This window comes from Ambystoma mexicanum, chromosome 4q (genome assembly GCF_040938575.1).
Source record: "Ambystoma mexicanum isolate Mex_15411 chromosome 4q, UKY_AmexF1_1, whole genome shotgun sequence".
NCBI classification, from domain to species: domain Eukaryota; kingdom Metazoa; phylum Chordata; class Amphibia; order Caudata; family Ambystomatidae; genus Ambystoma; species Ambystoma mexicanum.
The window spans coordinates 1104601528-1104618350 of record NC_090928.1 but is presented as its reverse complement, the minus strand read 5'-3'; the positions used below and the strand labels follow the sequence as shown (position 1 = coordinate 1104618350).

The window sequence follows — 16823 nt, the reverse complement described above, 5'->3', positions numbered from 1 at the left end:
ACCAGCTGTGCTGAACCCGTTGGCTTCTCTGATCTCTGGAGTCAAGGATAGTGCCAGGGTAGCCAGTTTGCCTCCCCTCCTGCGCTATCAATGTAGGAGGCTGCTGTGCACCGTTAACAACTGATGCTCTGCACGCCAGCTGTAACTCCTGGTCTTATGATTTCCCTTTCAGAGGCTTTGTGGGTCTGAGTTGAAAAGGGCAAGGGCAGTTACCCCTTCATCGTCCCTCTCGGTCTCGCTGCCTTTCTCCTCCGTTTGAACTGTCAGGAAAATCCATTTGTGCTGAGTCACACAGTCCACAGCGCCCCTAGTAGCCATCACTGTAAGTTCACCTCAAGTTCTGAGCCACAACAGCAAGGCATTGCCTTTGTCTAAGAGGGCAGTGGTATTTTATACATAGCTTAATCAACCCAAGACAGACATTGTGCAAGGCTGTCAGGATAACTACACTCTTTGTAAACATATACCAAGTATATAAATACCATATATATAAGTAGCATCATCAGTCATTTTAGTACGATAAGACTCATTCTGCCCAAAGGATAGGTCTAATGTGGGGTCTAAAGTAAGGCACACTTTTACCAGGAAAAAAGCAGCAGAGACCCAGTATCACATCCAAGCGCTCAGTAGATGGTAAAGCCAATGTGGGAAATGTTTTTGCTTGCTGCCCCGAAGTCTGTCTGAATGCTCCTGTTTTGGCACAGAGCGCGTCAGAAATTAAGTGGTTCAAACTCAACCCCCTGTCCCCCCGTCACCCTCCTAAAAAATCAAACTGGCATAGGAATCATACCCAAACATGCTCTGCTGGATTCACTAGGCGCACACGCAGCGACTCATCCCCAATAATTTTCTATGCACCAACTGTGAAAGTATATTCATAACATTGTAAATAGGCAAAAAGGTTCCCATCCTCTTAATCACATGGTTATAAAAGAAGCTTAATAAATACAAAATGGTGATAAATCCACTGTCATCATGAACAGGATACGTTTTCTTCTCAGGTATGTCAACAGGCTCATTTCCGGATCAGCATTGTTCTCAATAACCTGCAAGAAAGAAATACTCATGTAATAGCATCTATGTATCGCTTCATCATTTACATGCACCAAAATGTTAATTTACCACATCAGCGCAACATTACATGAATGTGATGAGAAGGAAAATGGATCATGACATTTGTTCATTTCGCACAATAAATCAGGAGCTAAAGGTTCGAGCAGAAAGAGGATTTTTGCTTTTCCACCTACACCCATGGAATACCATTGCTCATAAACATATAGGTAGAGAAAGGAATGACTCTGTGGAGGAAGCAAGTGATCTATTGAGGCCGCGTGGAAACCTCATTAGAGGTTTGGTGCTAGTAGTAACAGAAAAACAATAGAGGTGATGGCTGGACAGTTTAGAATACATCTTAACCTCTGGCATTGCTCTGGGCTCCCTCCTGACCAGTATGCTTCACCTGCCAAGTCTTTGCAAAAGGGGAAAGGCCATATGCAAATCAGGCTTGGTCCCAACCCAAAAGGAGTAGTCCAGCCTGAACTGCTTAGTTATATTCCCTTATGCATGAGGCCACATGCATCCCCCAACATGTTTTGGCCTCATTGGGACTCATCGGTGAGGGGTAGCTTGGGTCTCTAGGCCCAGAAGGCACTGGACCCATATCTGGGTATACCTGTCACACTTGGGGTGACTACAGCAAAACAAAAGAGGTGATGGCTGGAAGGTTTAGAATTCATCTTAACCTCTGAGATTGCTCTGGGCAACCCTCCAGACCATCGTTCTTCACCTGCCAAGCCATTACAAAAAGGGGCCAGACAATAGGCAAATCAGGCTTGGTCCCACCCCTAAAGGCATACCAAACTGCTTGGTCACGTTCCTTCTGCAGGAGAGTGGTGCCTGTGGTAAAGCATCTGTTATTTTGGCAATAGTGGATGTTTTACCACTCCGCCAAATAGAGAGTTTCATAACTAAAATACATTAATAACCCCTGCTTGTGAGTTGAGGAACTTACATCCACATAAATGCATTAACACATGTGGTATTGCGGTAATAGTGCATGTCCCCAACTGAGTCCTCAGGGACTCCTAAATAGGCATGATTCTGAATCATGTGGACCCTTTCTTTTATGCAGTAATTATGGGCCTCATTACAAGAATGGAATATTCTGGGTACCGGGTCTGGATTCCCAGAATGGGGAATTACCGGCCCATTCCGACCTTGGAGGGCCCAGTATTTGGTGCTGCCCAATTTGCCAGCAGCAGTTTCTCTGTGTCATTTTAATTATTCCCACAATAGTGTGATTTATAACAACCATTTCTGCCTTCAAAGCACACTGCAGCGAAGGCATTGTCATCATTGCCCTGCAAAAGAAGGCTGATTTAGAGAAAGTCTCAGGTGTAAGGAATGTGATTAGTTAATTGCAGCGAAAAAAAACAAATGAAAACTTCTTGACCAAGTGTTTCATTTCAGCCAATTGGGTTGTAAACAACAATGCACCCCAGCAGCCAGGCCTCCAGTAAAATACCTACTGTGCTTGACATGTCACTCTCTATTGCCTGACACAGCCATTTCATTGTCACACCTCACAACTATGTTGGCCCCAAATGATCCCTAAATCATGGCTGATTCAGTCAGGAGTAACATGGTCTATCCTTCGGCCAGTAGGTGTCTCCTTGTCATTAAACAAGGGTGGAGGCACCTGCATCTGCATGCAATGTCCACGATGCACTGGTCTCAGACTTTGAAGAGTTCTGGTATCATTGCCACAGTGTTGTTAGACCAGCGGTTAGTATCCTTGCTTGGGTAGAGAGCAGCCCGAAGAGCTGTGGTCTGAATCCTCCTCAGTAAAGTACTCGTATTATTAACTTTCATCCCTAATCCCCTTTCTTGGGAGGATAGCTCAGCGGCAACGTGCTCGCCTTGGAAGCAAGATGACAAGGAGCAACACAGGTTTGATCCCGGGTCTGTGTAAGCACGTGATAAATAACATCTAATATTAATACTAATTATGCAGGAGCTGACTGGCCAAGACAAACTAAGAGACACCTCTAGCCTTCTGCCACAATACAAAGTTTTTTCTATTTCCAAGTAAAGACTATGGGTGTCCTTAAAACCTGACATTTTCAAGAAGGGCAGCAGTGGTCTAGGGGTATGGGCTGAGGCCTAACATGCACACTTTGCCCATTTTGATCAATCCCAGACAAGTGGTCGAGCAGAACTGCGGAACGCAGGCACTCTACTCCCTCCAGCTATCGGAATCGTGCTTCCATCTGTCCACATAGCCAAAGTTTGCCCCTCACAGGCAAGCAATGCTCTTTTCCTTTGATTCGTTTTCAACTCTGCCTGTCCACTGATAATGCTATGTTGTGTTAATAGAGCATGTCATTTCTATTGGCTCTTCTGCGTTAACTCTGCTAACACTTGATTATATTTTTCTGCTTAATACGCTACCTGCTTTCTGTCATTGGGCCTCATTGCGAGTATGGCGGTAAGTGGTAAAATTGGAAGTAACGAAGTTACCTTTAATTTTACCACTACACCAAATTTTGAGTTTTGGCTTTGAGTGGAAGATTTACCTCCAGCAAAACCCTGGAGGTAAATCTTGCCACTCAATGCCAAATATTCGGCAGAATTGGGGGAATTACCGCGCGGGTCATTCTGCCACAGTTATTCTGCAAAAAGAGCTCCACTGGGTCAAATGGTCCCAAAATAAATGAGGATTTACACCGCAACCACCACTTGTAATCAGGTAGAAATTGCGCCTGCCCAAGTGGCGGTAACGGTAAATCCATTTGGTGGTATTTCAGAGGATTTTCCTCCGTAATACCTCCAAACTCGTAATGAGGCTCAATATTGTCTTTCGTTAAGATTCAAAGCAATATACTCCGCTTCCATCTACATTAACTCTGCTAAACACTTGAGTGTTTGATTGTGGCCGTGGAGGAGGGGCAGAAGAGCAGTATCTGGAATCGTTGATGATGGAGTCCTCTAAGGAGTTGGAGAATTGACTGATGCTCTTTCGGTTTGTAAGAGTTCATCACAATTTGGCCAACAAAACAGGCTATAAAGGCACTTTTTGTATTTTAACGAACTGTCACTAATGGAATTGAACAATCATAACACTAACCAAGAAATATGCATGCTCATGTTCTCGTTCTAAGAGTCTCCATGATCAATAACTTTGGACTGAACTTGACCTTTGTTCATCTATTATGGTGAGTAGCACCTGGAGCATATCAAGTGCTGGACGGGATTACAACAATAAATGATTTTAGGCCCAAATAACCGGAAAGACTCAAAGAATATGGCTTACACACTCTTGAATACACTTCAGTTATACAAAGGCTTTATACCTCAATCTACATCAGCTATGACATCATCCTACGTGGAAAATAGTAAAAAAACTAGGGTGGAGGGATAGGTTAAGGTAAAATATACACCTATAGCTTATTTAGGTATTAGTAACATTATTGGATGACCTTTATCAAATAGGCATGCCTCAAACTACCTCTTACTACGAATAATACAGATAATAGTAGAGTAACAACAGCGGATTGGCTTCTGCAACAGTGTATGGTCGGTTGTATACGAATTGTTCGTATTACAACTGTTCGAATGACAATTGACCTTTTCACAATTGACCGAATTGTGAAGGTCAATTGTGACATATATGCGGGGGGAAACCCCCCGCCCAACCCAAACCCCATATATATATATATATATATATATATGTATATATATATATATATATATATATATATATACGGTCAATTGTGAAAAGGTCAATTGTGACCCTTTAAATTCGGTCAATTGTTCATTGGAACAATTGTAAACGAATGATTTGGGTAATACCGTATGGTCCACCATCACATAGGCAATCCCGATTGATTGCCACTCTCTTCCAACCTAGGACATGCGGCTCATTAGCAGCATGTAAGAAAAACGAAACCCCGGTGCGGAGAACAAAATCAGATAACTGCCAACTTGGCCAATTAGCCTACCTTCTCTCATCAGTTAGGCCTTAAGCCAAGGCCTCTACTTTGTAGTTGACCTCACTGACTGTTCTCTTCTCCAGAACTTTTAAGGAGGTGAATGAACATTGCTATTTTTGTCTGGAGGATTATGAATAGGCCTTGTTTTCTGGTCTTGCACCACGTGTGAGGAGACCATGATTTGTCGATTATATCCTCCTATTTAGTGCTTTTTGATTCATTTATACTGGGTGCTATTACTCTGCTTAACCTCTGGAGACTTAGTTGTTCCATCTTGCATATGCTTTATGCATCTTTAATTGTCCACCACTTGTCACTTGCAAACGTTTAGTCTTTTGCCTAATCTAACAAAAATATGTCCCACATACATGGCTTATCATCTTTGACTCATTTTGTACAATGCAATTGCTTCTTGCTGCGACATCCTTGATTCCCAAACAAATATTATTTGCTCCTACATGAATCTGGATTTCAGTGCCTGACAGCTCTGGAGCCTTGGTCTCTTTCCTTGGGGTTTTTAGCATACTGTTGTACGAAACTAACGTCCATCTTTTCAACATGGCTGCTTTACCTGTGTCATATTTTCTACTGTAGCAAGCTTCTATATGTCTCATCTACCTTGCATTTCTGCATATATACATCTACTGCATCTCTTCTCATTTATCTTATCCGTGTATATGATTTCTTCAAATTTGCATCTTCAGTTACTTTGTTACTTCAGTCACATCTTCTTTCTTTGGGTATTCTTATATTGTTTCAGTGTGTCCTTTTCTCTTTTCTTCATGACATCACTTTAAAACTGTCAGACTTTACTTATCGCTCTTCTATTTTCAGTGGTGTCTGCAGACATCCTTCTTCCACTTAGGAGAGATTTGATACGGTTGTCTGAGTGCACAGCGTCTTTCATATCTTTGATGCTGTATTGGGATGATACCAGGTGTCACGCACATTGCTTTCTTACTGCTCTTCCAATACGACAGAGGTGAGGGGTGGGCTCCATGGGTGACGTGTACTTCTGCTTCTCTAAAATTATGTTTGCATTTAGTGTCTTACGATTTCAATGTACCATTGGTTTAATCAGATTCTATTTTTTTAACTTATGAGTATACTAATTAACTACTGTTTGTAGACCTGTGTTTCTATCTCCCATCCCACTCTATTTAACCTATGCTTCATCTTCAGAAAACACCCTTGCTTACACAATAACACCATTGTGATTAAATCCTATCATGCATGCTTTCATAGGACTTCATTCTCCTTGTCCTTGCGAAACCACTTTCTGGTGCAAAAGACGTGTTGTCTCTTGAAAGGATGAAATACGTACTATTTTAAGCACTTATAACAATTGGTCTAACAAAAGAGTTTATCAGTACACCAATGGAATGACCGCCACTCTGGAGTTCTTGATACCCACCTCTAAGCATGCTACACGTGTTTTTCCCATGATCTACAAACCGAGTGTCTGATTCTGAGGTCGTGAGAAAAAGTGTGTGCAAATACAACATTTTCCCCTCCAGTTTCCTGCGCCATCATTCTGAGGTGGGTGGAAATATTGGAGGGAAAATGTCGTGCTTTCCAGCAGCAAAAGCTGCTAAAATCACACGTGTTGGGGGAAACATGTGCTCCACTAACATTGCGAGAATTTCTTGATAGACTGACACTTTTCTAGTTTAACAAGGTTTTCATTCATGAAATGCATTCCTGATGGTTTCTAGGGCTATTGTCAAGCCATGAATCAGGCACATGCAAATGTTGAAGCTTTCATGTCCCTGCATCACATTCTTTCTTCATCAGAATATGGTGTTTGCATGTAAGGTACAAGGTATGGTAGAGCACTAGAATGCGTAGATCACAGTGCTGATCATTGGACAACATGTGGGACCCTGCTGCCGATGACTAGGTTCTTGTGAGACGGTGCCCTTCAGTCTCGAAAAATGGTTTGGACAGGGTTGGGCAAGAACCTTCGTCAAAGTGGCGCTCGGTCAATGAGGAGTTTTTACCGAGTAGTCTTATCTAACTCTGTAAGAATTTCAGAAGCGTCTCGTCATTTTATATCATGGTGATTTTATTTGTACTGTTCAGCCGACACATGTTTCGACCCGACATGGGTCTTTTCAAGGCTGTGGCTGTGACTTCTCATCTCTATGCAGAGGCCCCACTGGCCTTTTAGGTTGTTATTCAACAATAGGCTCTATTCAAGAGCTTCATGCCTACACCCATTGTGTTCTCTTGAAATTAACACATGCCTTGAAAAAGACCCATGTCGGGTCGAAACACATGTCTTCTGAACTGTACAAATAAAATGAGCATGATATAAAATGACGAGACGCTTCTGAAGAATACCCTTCTCACCCAACTTTGTATGTAAAGTGTTGCTCCTTCAAGGAGGAACACTTTCCTACATTTGCATGCACCTCAGATTAAGACCTTAAGGCACGCTTTCCATATTCTAGGGGAAACATGCAGCACACTATTACTGTGTAATGAAGACTGTAGGGACGTGAGTGCAATAAAGCCACTTGATTCTTGCTCTTTTACCCAATGTTTATTTTTAGGAGCACAATTTGCTTCCCCAGCACTGTAATGACTGCATTCCAGTGGGGACAGGTGTGCAACAGACCTCAGTGGCCTCTGTAAAAATCACTGCTCACCAGTCATGCAGTTCTCTATGCATTTGAGATTTGAATGCGAGTAGGCATTTAATAAGAAGTTCAAAAGCTCAATTAACATTTTAGTAAATATTCTTTTCCAGAGTTTAAACACTACATCTACAGTTGTTACTTAAAATTGACCAATGCATATTCAGGCAGTGCATTGGTGCTGTAGTCTAGGGCTATAACTTGAACATTTACCCAGTACCTTAGTTTGAACGCTCCTACCTGGCCAATGGGTACAGGAGAACTGACAAAAACAAGCACTATAAACCTGGTATCTATTAAGCCTTTCATACCAGGCTTGCAAGTCAGCTCCCTTTATTCATCAAAGGCAATTTATATGGCCTCAGGGGTCTCGAGAGAATAGCTCAGGGGCAACGTGCTCGCCTTGGAAGCAAGATGACACAGAGCAACACAGGTTCGATCCCCGTGTGCGTTATAAATAACCTATCACATTATATCATATCATATCATGACCTGGTACACTATCAAGCTGTGGTTTTGAATGAAGCAGCTCAATGCATATACAAGCTTAAACCCCAAAGGTTACTCCCCCCCCATGCACTGGGTCCAATCACATCCTGATTCTTTTTATGAAATGGATTTTATGAATTACAAATATAGTCAGTTAATTGATGGACTTATTTGCTCCATTTCCTAATAATTAGAGAAAAGTCAAGTCCACACGCTTTGTAAGTGGTTTATTGCATTTTAGCACAACTCAGCCAATGAGCATCTACAATGTTAAAACATTGAGTAGACCTATTTTAGTAAAGATATACTGTTAACATGTTACTGTGGCTTTTGTCCCCATGCTCTTTTGTTTTCAAATGTCTCTTGTTTTTTATTGGTACTTAGATAACACTTTTGCCAAAGGGCTGCACATATCTATACACAATGAAACATATACATAACTTGGTGGATCATAAAAGATAGGACATCAATCAGCTGAGGGGAAGAACGGGGGTTAAGAAAGGCTAGAGATAAGATGAGAAAGCGAGAAGGTACAAAAGGAGATACTGATGTTGAAAGCAGGAGGGGGCGAATAAGGAGAAATGAGAGTGGAGAGATCGGGGGGAGCCAAGCCATGACCACATTAAACAAATATGCAGAGAAAATTGAAAAGGTGGCGAGAGTCATAAGGAGGAAAGGAGAGAGTGCAGACAGAGGGGGAATAGAAGAGTGAGTGGGCAGTAGAAAAGTAAGACGAATGGCAGAGTTAAAAACAGAACCAAGTGGGGCGAGGTGAGAGATGGGTAGACCTAGGGAGAGAGAAGAACAGTAATCGGGCAAGAAACTATACTGGAAGTAATGAGAAGTTTAGCCGTATGGAAAGACAGCAAGATGCGGATACGATAAATGTTGTGTGTCGGGCTGTGAGAAGTGATTTAGTGACCTGTAGAAGAGCAGATTCCGTTGAGTGGACATGATGAAAGCCAGACTGAGTTTTGTTGTATCCAATTTAATGTTATCCTCTTTTGTTGTATCCAATGTATTTTTCCATTGGGAGGTAGGGACATAAGAACAGTACGTGTGCTAACCCAAGCAGACAGAGGGAAGACTGCTGCCACAGCAACAAGTTGATGTCCGGTGATGTCATTGCATGATCAAAACCACATGGCATTGGGTCACTTGGCGCTCTTGCACAGCACCTGCCTATAATGAACCCTTGGTTTTATATCCTTGTATTTCATAGTCAGACAATCTGTTTGGACACAATAGTACACATTTCAAAGTAAACAAACGAAACTCAATGGAATAGGGATTCAAACCAAGCGCACAGGGGTGATACCGTGTATTCAAAGTCAAGCGTGTATCCTCTACACTAACAATTTTCTGGTTGGGAAGCGCGTACAAGCGCACATAAGCTTACGGACAGCACTTTACACCACTGCCCCCTGAAATTATTTTGGTTGGGTTGACATGAAGTGCCTACCCTGCAGGAAAGAAGAACGTGCAAAAGAACTCATTAGGGATGCATTGGCCCATCAACCAATGAGTGTCGAAGGTAGCTTGCGCAGACTGTTGTGTCTAGTTTGTGGAAGGACACCTTTATTCTGTGAACACCTATAGTTAATGTATTGGATTGTGTACCAGATAGCCTCGAGAATTCCATTCCAACTCGCTTGGGTAGTTTCAAGAATGTATTGTTCATTTTCACAATTTGGTTAAGACTGGATTGCAGGAGGGCCAGACTTGGGGAGTCCCTGGTCTAGTCCTCCCTCCACAATAGCCCAAGCTTCCCTATGGTTATAAATCCAGACTAGTGAAAGGTCGCCTCAACTGTTTATATTTGGCCTGGACTAGGAATGGGGGCCTAAAGGCCACAGCATTCTACATCTCACTACCGCAGGGAATTACTAATGCCAATCCGCTCTGATGTTCTCAAAGACAATGGGCCTCATTGCGAGCATGGCGGTAGCTGTGCCTGTATGGCAGGCAAGGCTACCGCCATGCTCGCATCCGGCACCGCCTCCCTCGATTGGGCAATAACCGGCCCATTACGAGATGCGTGGGCCGGTAATTGCCCATTCACGGGAGGTTGTAATGCCGACCTCCCGATCCCCATTCTGCCCCATAAGGCAGAATGGGGTTGAGGATCATGGATGCGCCGGCACCGTTAATACCGGGCCGCCGCATTACGAGTTCTGCTTGCGGGTTCCTGACAGGCCGCCAATGGGCCTCATTAGGAGTGTGCCAGCACAATCCGAGTCTACGAGCGGCTGCCGTATCGCCCCCCCGCTCGCAGACTTACACGGAAGCGCCGGCACTGATGCACACAGTGCCAGTGCTTCCGTGCTCCCCATTCCCATTTGAGTCCTATGGGACTCAAATGGGAATGGGGCCTATGGGACTCAAATGGGAATGGGGCCTATGGGACTCAAATGGGAATGGGGCCTATGGGAATGGGGATTTACATTTTCTGGCACCTGACTTCACGGACCACCGGGGCTGTAATGCTCTGATGTTTCGGTGAAGCCAGACGGTGGAAAAATTCACAAGTCCGGCGGCAGCCTGCCGGTTTTACGGGCACGGCTACCGCTGGACTTGTAATGGGGCCATTGTTGGTTAATGTGTGCTTTTTATCTCACACTCTCTCTTTCATTATCTTTCTCTTCCTCTCAACTACTCCTCCACCTACTCCATGCTTCTCTTTCCTTCTCCTGTCTCCCCTCTACTATTGGCTCCCCTCTTTCTCTCCCTCTCCATTAGTAGGCCCCGCTCTCTCTCATTCTCCCTCTCTCTCTCTCTCTTTCTCTCTCTGACCCAATCTCGCCTTCTACTTCCCCTCTACTCTCACTTTCTCCTATATTCCCCTTTCTCCCTTTCGATCACATTTTCAAGCACTCAATCTCATAACAGCCTCTCCATCTCCCTCACACTTGGTACCGCTCTCTCTAATAATAATAATAATAATAATAATAATAATAATAATAATAATAATAATAATAATAATAATCACACACAATACCTCACCTGCAATCTATCCACAATCTTCAACACGTCCCCAGCACTCCACTCCACCTTCCATCCTCCACCTGATCCCTCGGGCCGGCAAATCTCTTACTGAACTTACCCGAACACCCTTCCAGGGGTGTTGCTAGGTTTGGAAAAGACCCGGGGCTACGCTAATGTTGGAACTGTCGGGACTGGGGCTAGCTAGCCTTTTGGTTGTAGCTCCTGAAATTCTATCTGGGCTACAACCAAAAGACCAGGGGCTATAGCCCCCTTAGCCTCCACCCCCACTAGCAACGCCTAGGCCAGTGATGGCGAACGCGTGGCACGCGTGCTGCTGCCGGCACGCCGAGCCGTCTCTGTGGGCACGCCGTGACTACAGTCATACACTGTAGTCACGGCGTTGGCTCCCGCGGACTACATCTCCCACAGTTCTCTGGTGAGAACCCTCCCCAGAGAACACTGAAGCCACGCCCCCCGCTATCAAACATCTGACGCACCTGCGTGGGATATCACCTGACACACGGACACCACAGGACCGACTGGAGTGAACGGAGCGACCGGGGAGTGACCCCACACCGATTCCAGCAAATCAAGTAAGTTCTATAACCAATTGCCGACCGGGCCAAAAGATGGCTACAGCACGGTCGGCTTATTCTGGGAGGGCGTCCATGGACGTCCTCCCAGAGAATCTTGCTCCCGCGTGCCCTACAGTGCGAGGGGAGAGGGGAGGAGAGAGAGAGAAATGCAATGCTCTGCCCATACTATGCAGTGCTGTGCAATACTCTGCCCATGCTGTGCAATACTCTGCCCATACTATGCAATACTCTACAGTATTCTGCCCATACTCTGCAGTTTTCTGCCATAAACTGAATAAAGCCTTTTTTTAACTAACTTTCTACTCTTAGAGCGGCGCTGCTCTATCTAAAAAAAAAAAGGGTCATTATTAGTGTCATTGTGAAACATTTTCCCCCCTCATTGGTGTATATGTGCCTCATTATAGGAGTCATTGGGAAACATCATTGGGGGGGGGAATTGTGGCCCTATCTTTCGTGTCATTGGGAGGAATGTGTGTCCCTTCATTGGTGTGAGTGGGGGGGATTATAACCTATTGTTAGTATCAGTGGATAAATCAGTGAGTTGCTCTTCTACAATTCTGTGTTTATTATGTACCTTTTTTGTGAAATGTTGCAATAATATTTTTGGTATAGGTAGGTAGGGATAGATTTGTATTGGGTGCTTCATCCGTCTTTATTTTAAAAAATGTGTGTTTTTTGTAGACTTGAACACCCAAAAATGAGTACATCAAAGAAGGCAAAATTAAAAACAGATAGTGGAAGATCATTCCAAGAGGCCTGGACACAGTCATTTGGAGTGATTGAACGCAATGGGAAAGCGTTATGTGTTCTGTGTAGTGAAAGTGTTGTATCTCGTACATCAAGTGTCAGACGTCATTTTGATACCAACCATAAAAGTGTTGCGGAACTTGGTAAAGCTGAAAGAAAAGAGTTTCTTGATGGGAAATTAAGGACATATCACTTGCAGTATTGTAGTTTTTGCAACAATCTTTCTAAAACAAATTATCTGGCAACTGCCAGCTTTGAAATTTCACTGTGCATAGCAAAACATGGGAAGCCCCTCTCTGATGGCGCTTTTATCAAAACGGCCATGTTGGCTGTGAGTAAGTCCCTTTTTCATGATTTCCCAAATAAGGACAAAATTAAGCAACAAATCTCTGAAATGCCACTTAGCAGAAATACTGTTAAAGATAGAGTCCTGCGTATGGCAAGTGATGTTAGTCAGCAGCTCACCACTGACTTACAAAAGGCAGCCTGTTACTCCATGTGCTTGGATGAAAGCACAGATATAAATAATCATGCAAGGCTAGCAGTAATTTTGCGTTATGCTATTGGTGACACCATGAGAGAAGAGCTCATGAAACTGGTGTCTTTGCCTGGAAGAACACAAGCGATAGATATCTACAATGCTGTGATGGAGGCTTTTTTGTCACAAGACATAAGGCCAGAAAAAGTGGTTTGAGTTACTAGTGATGGGGCACCTTCCATGGTGGGGGTAACATCTGGTTTCATACAGTTTTTTGTTAAAGAAGCAAAGCATCCAGTCATTCAATTTCATTGTATTATACATCAAGAAGCTCTTTGTGCCAAGGAAAGCAGCAAAAAATTAGACGATATTCTCAAGGATGTCACAAAAATGGTGAATTACATCATGGCTCGTGCTCTTAATTGTCGACAGTTTCAAGCACTTCTTGATGAGGTACAGGCAGAGTATAATACTTTACTTATGTACAATAATGTACGGTGGCTAAGCAGAGGGAGGGTCTTGGAGAGATTTGTAGCCTGCTTGGATGAAATTAGGCTGTTTATGAATGAAAAGGGGCAGGAATATCCACAGCTCACTGATATGACCTGGCTCACCAACCTCATGTTTTTTACTGATTTTACAATACACTTCAACGTACTGAACAAAAAACTGCAAGGTTTAGGGATAACAGCAGAAAGGATGTTTTCTGATATCAGAACATTTGAGAGAAAACTGCAGGTTTTTGAAAGAGACCTTGAAAGTTCCAAATCTAAAAATGCATTTGGAAAATTCTACAACATTTACAGACAATCCAAACCATCATGAAATCTACAAGGAATTTTCTAGCATTATAGTAGTTGCAAAGGAGAATTTTAGTAACAGATTTTTACAGTTCCGTAAGATGCAGACAACCCTGTGTTTTCGTCTCCAGATAAAGCCAAATGTGAAGAACTTTATATTTCCTGCTTACACTGGATAGATTTAGAAAATCTTGAAATGGAGCTACTGGAATTTCAAGAAAGCTCTATCTGGAAAAATAAATTCTATGACCTGCGTGCAACACTTGAGAAGATGGAGTGTGAAGGGATAACAGAGGACAGCACAGTTGCTAGTTCGGAAAATGAAATCCTTAAAGTGTGGAATTCTCTGCCAAATAATTTTAAGTCAATGAAAACACTTGGGATTGCTTTTCTTTCTTTGTTTGGGTCATCCTATGCTTGTGAGCAGCTCTTTTCAGCATTGAATTATATCAAATGTGATGCCAGAAATAGACTAACAGATGAACTCAGTGCTGTATGTGTTGCCCTTAAACTAAAGTATGAGCCAAGGTTTGACAAGTTATCAGCATGCATACAACAGCAAAAATCACATTAATTGTGCCCACAAAAGGCGTCTTTAAAAAAAAATACATGCATGTGTACAGTTGTTTGTTTTTTTGTTTTTTTTCAATAAAAAAAAAATGTTTAATGGAAAGCTCTGTTATTGTGTTTTTCTTTTTAAACAAAAGCTGTTAATTAGTTTGAAAAACTGTACGAATTGTTTTTTCTAAACTAAAACCTCGTTATTCAGGTTTAATTGCAGTGTTGGCGCTTTGAAAAAAATAAGTCGTTTTGGTTTGCAGTTTGGGCACAAAAAGGTTTGCCATCACTGGCATAGGCTCATGGGTCTTTTCTACTCAGGCCTTCCTTCTTGATTGTTTCCTCCCCCTTCCCATTGGTCTCTGACTGCCCCTGACCTTTTGGGCCAATCTCTTTTTTCCTTTACCCCAGGCGCCGAGTTAAAGAGGCTCATAATTTTTAAAAACCCTCTTGGGCCCACCACTTTTTTAGTTTTAAGTGTCCGCGGGGCTGCCTCAGACAAGTCCCACTTTTGCTGGAAGCTTGCACCTTCGTCCTGCTGTCCTGGGAAGTCGGTGTTCTTGCCAATACAATGGAGGTGATCAGAGGCGCAAACCTCGCATTCTGCGTCGGGGGAGCAGGTTGCAGAGTTTTCCACTGGGGGTACATTGCATTCTGGAGCCGGGGCTTGAGCAAGAAAGAAAACTGGGTTCCGGCCAGATACGAGGCTGAAAGGCAAGGCAGAAAAAGACAGTGATGCCAAGGTTACAGGTGAATGCGGCCCTCCCAACTCCCTCCCCCCGCCTCTGCGGTAGGATGTCCTCCGGCATATGCCCTGGTAAAGCTGCCTGAACCAGCTCGGGAGGGGTACTTGTCCCCCCCAGATAGGGTTAAGCCTCTGACCCTGTCGCAGTTGTGTGGCTTTTTTTTGAAGGAACGGGTGGCACATGTGTGTTTCTCACTGTGCCGTTTCATTAGGTCATGCATGTTTGGAAGGTTGGACAGGAGATGAAACAGCTTTCGCCTGCAGACTTCTTTGGTGTTTAAAGCCTCATGCCCCTGGGTATTGGGCACAGTGGTATGTGAACAGGGAATTTACTGCTTGAAAGTTGTCTTGACAATGATAATCTTGGCTTGGAAGCAGTTTCTGAGAAAGGAAGAATTATTGTGTTTGGGACCTTGCAAAAGAGTTTCAGACATTGAAGTGTTGTTATCCAGAACAGCACAGTTATAATTGTGAAAAAGAAAACCAGGAAAGAGCACATCAGCAACGACAGAAGAGACTTCCACTGACTGTCTGTAGAAGACAGGATCCAGTTCAAGGCTTTGACCCTCGTTCACAGATGTCTACATGGGAAAGCCCCAGTGTGTCTTAAGGAAAAGATCACCCGCTATGTACCAGGGTGAGCCTTGAGATCAGAAGCACAGAACCTGATCACTGTTGCACCTCAAAAGCCTGGGTAAAGCCTTCCCTATAAAGGCTGCAACCAAATGGAACAACCTACCACTACAACTAAGACTGGAGTCTACATACTCCGCTATTAGAAAGAAACTTAAAACTCACCTCTTTCGGTGATACTAGGCTACGACACGATTAGCCTAGTCAGTTAGTGTCTTGTATGTTCTTTGTGAACTGTCTTGTTATCCTGTAAGTCTCCCGTCTTTGTCTTAGTGTTGGCGCCCTGATGCCTGCGGGCTAACGGGGCGGTTTAAGTAAATAAATAAAAAAAATATTTCTCAAAGGTTGCTTTCCCCTAAAGCTGTTAATTTCACCCTTTCTAGTCAAGCAAAGACAGGAACTCGGGATCTAAGTCTGTAAATATATCAGGTTGTTTTAAATCCGTGGCAGCATATTGCTTGTGGTCCTGAAGCACATGGGTTGGCAACTGCTGTACACAGGTGGCGCGCACCAGACAATGAGTGGGCCACTTTAAAGCAGTTTCAACACCTATGATTGCCTGTCTGTTAAGCTGGCTTATAGATCAGGCTATGATACTTTTTTGTTCGGGACACTCAGCTCAGAGTGTTGGATTCGAAGGCTTTTAGTGTGAGAACCAAGTTGGGCCGCATTCTTAAGGCAACAGAATGGCCCAGTGAATCCTGTTTGAGGGACGCGGTTTTGAACCGATGGAGGAGATTGTATTGTTCGTGTGAGCCTGCTTTAAAAAAATTGAATTCTCACCTCACGCCTTACTATAGAATGCAAATTCCCATACGAGTTATTACACAGAGTATTGATTGTTTATAAGAGAGGGGTGGGCAGGATTATAGCTTCCATCTTTCAGCAAATTATTATGTGTATAATGCATGCTGGCTATTCTCCTTAGCTGTCCTTGCAGTGCGCATACCGCTTACTGGAGGATTTCTCTCCTCTTAGGTGCAGGTGCGACTACTCCATGAGCGAGGATGTAGGAGATAATGCAGATTCATAAGAAGATTGCACTCTTGTTGACCTTTTCACAATTGACGTCGGGAGAATTCACCTTGGGAGAAATGACCTAATTTAAAAGGTTATTTAGGACAGATATGCGGGGGGAAACCCCTGCAACCTCCCACCCAAT

General features: G+C 43.5%; 1 protein-coding gene across 2 annotated transcripts in view; it reads right to left on the bottom strand.

The window, feature by feature from the left end:
* Positions 1 to 16823, bottom strand: part of LOC138468214 (xanthine dehydrogenase/oxidase-like) — a 1072878-nt gene that overhangs the window by 980919 nt on the left and 75136 nt on the right. For both annotated transcript variants that reach the window (XM_069608673.1, XM_069608674.1), the window contains exon 2: positions 989 to 1046. In XM_069608673.1, the coding sequence (XP_069464774.1) occupies positions 989 to 1046 (58 nt within the window). The remainder of the gene's footprint in view (positions 1 to 988; positions 1047 to 16823) is intronic.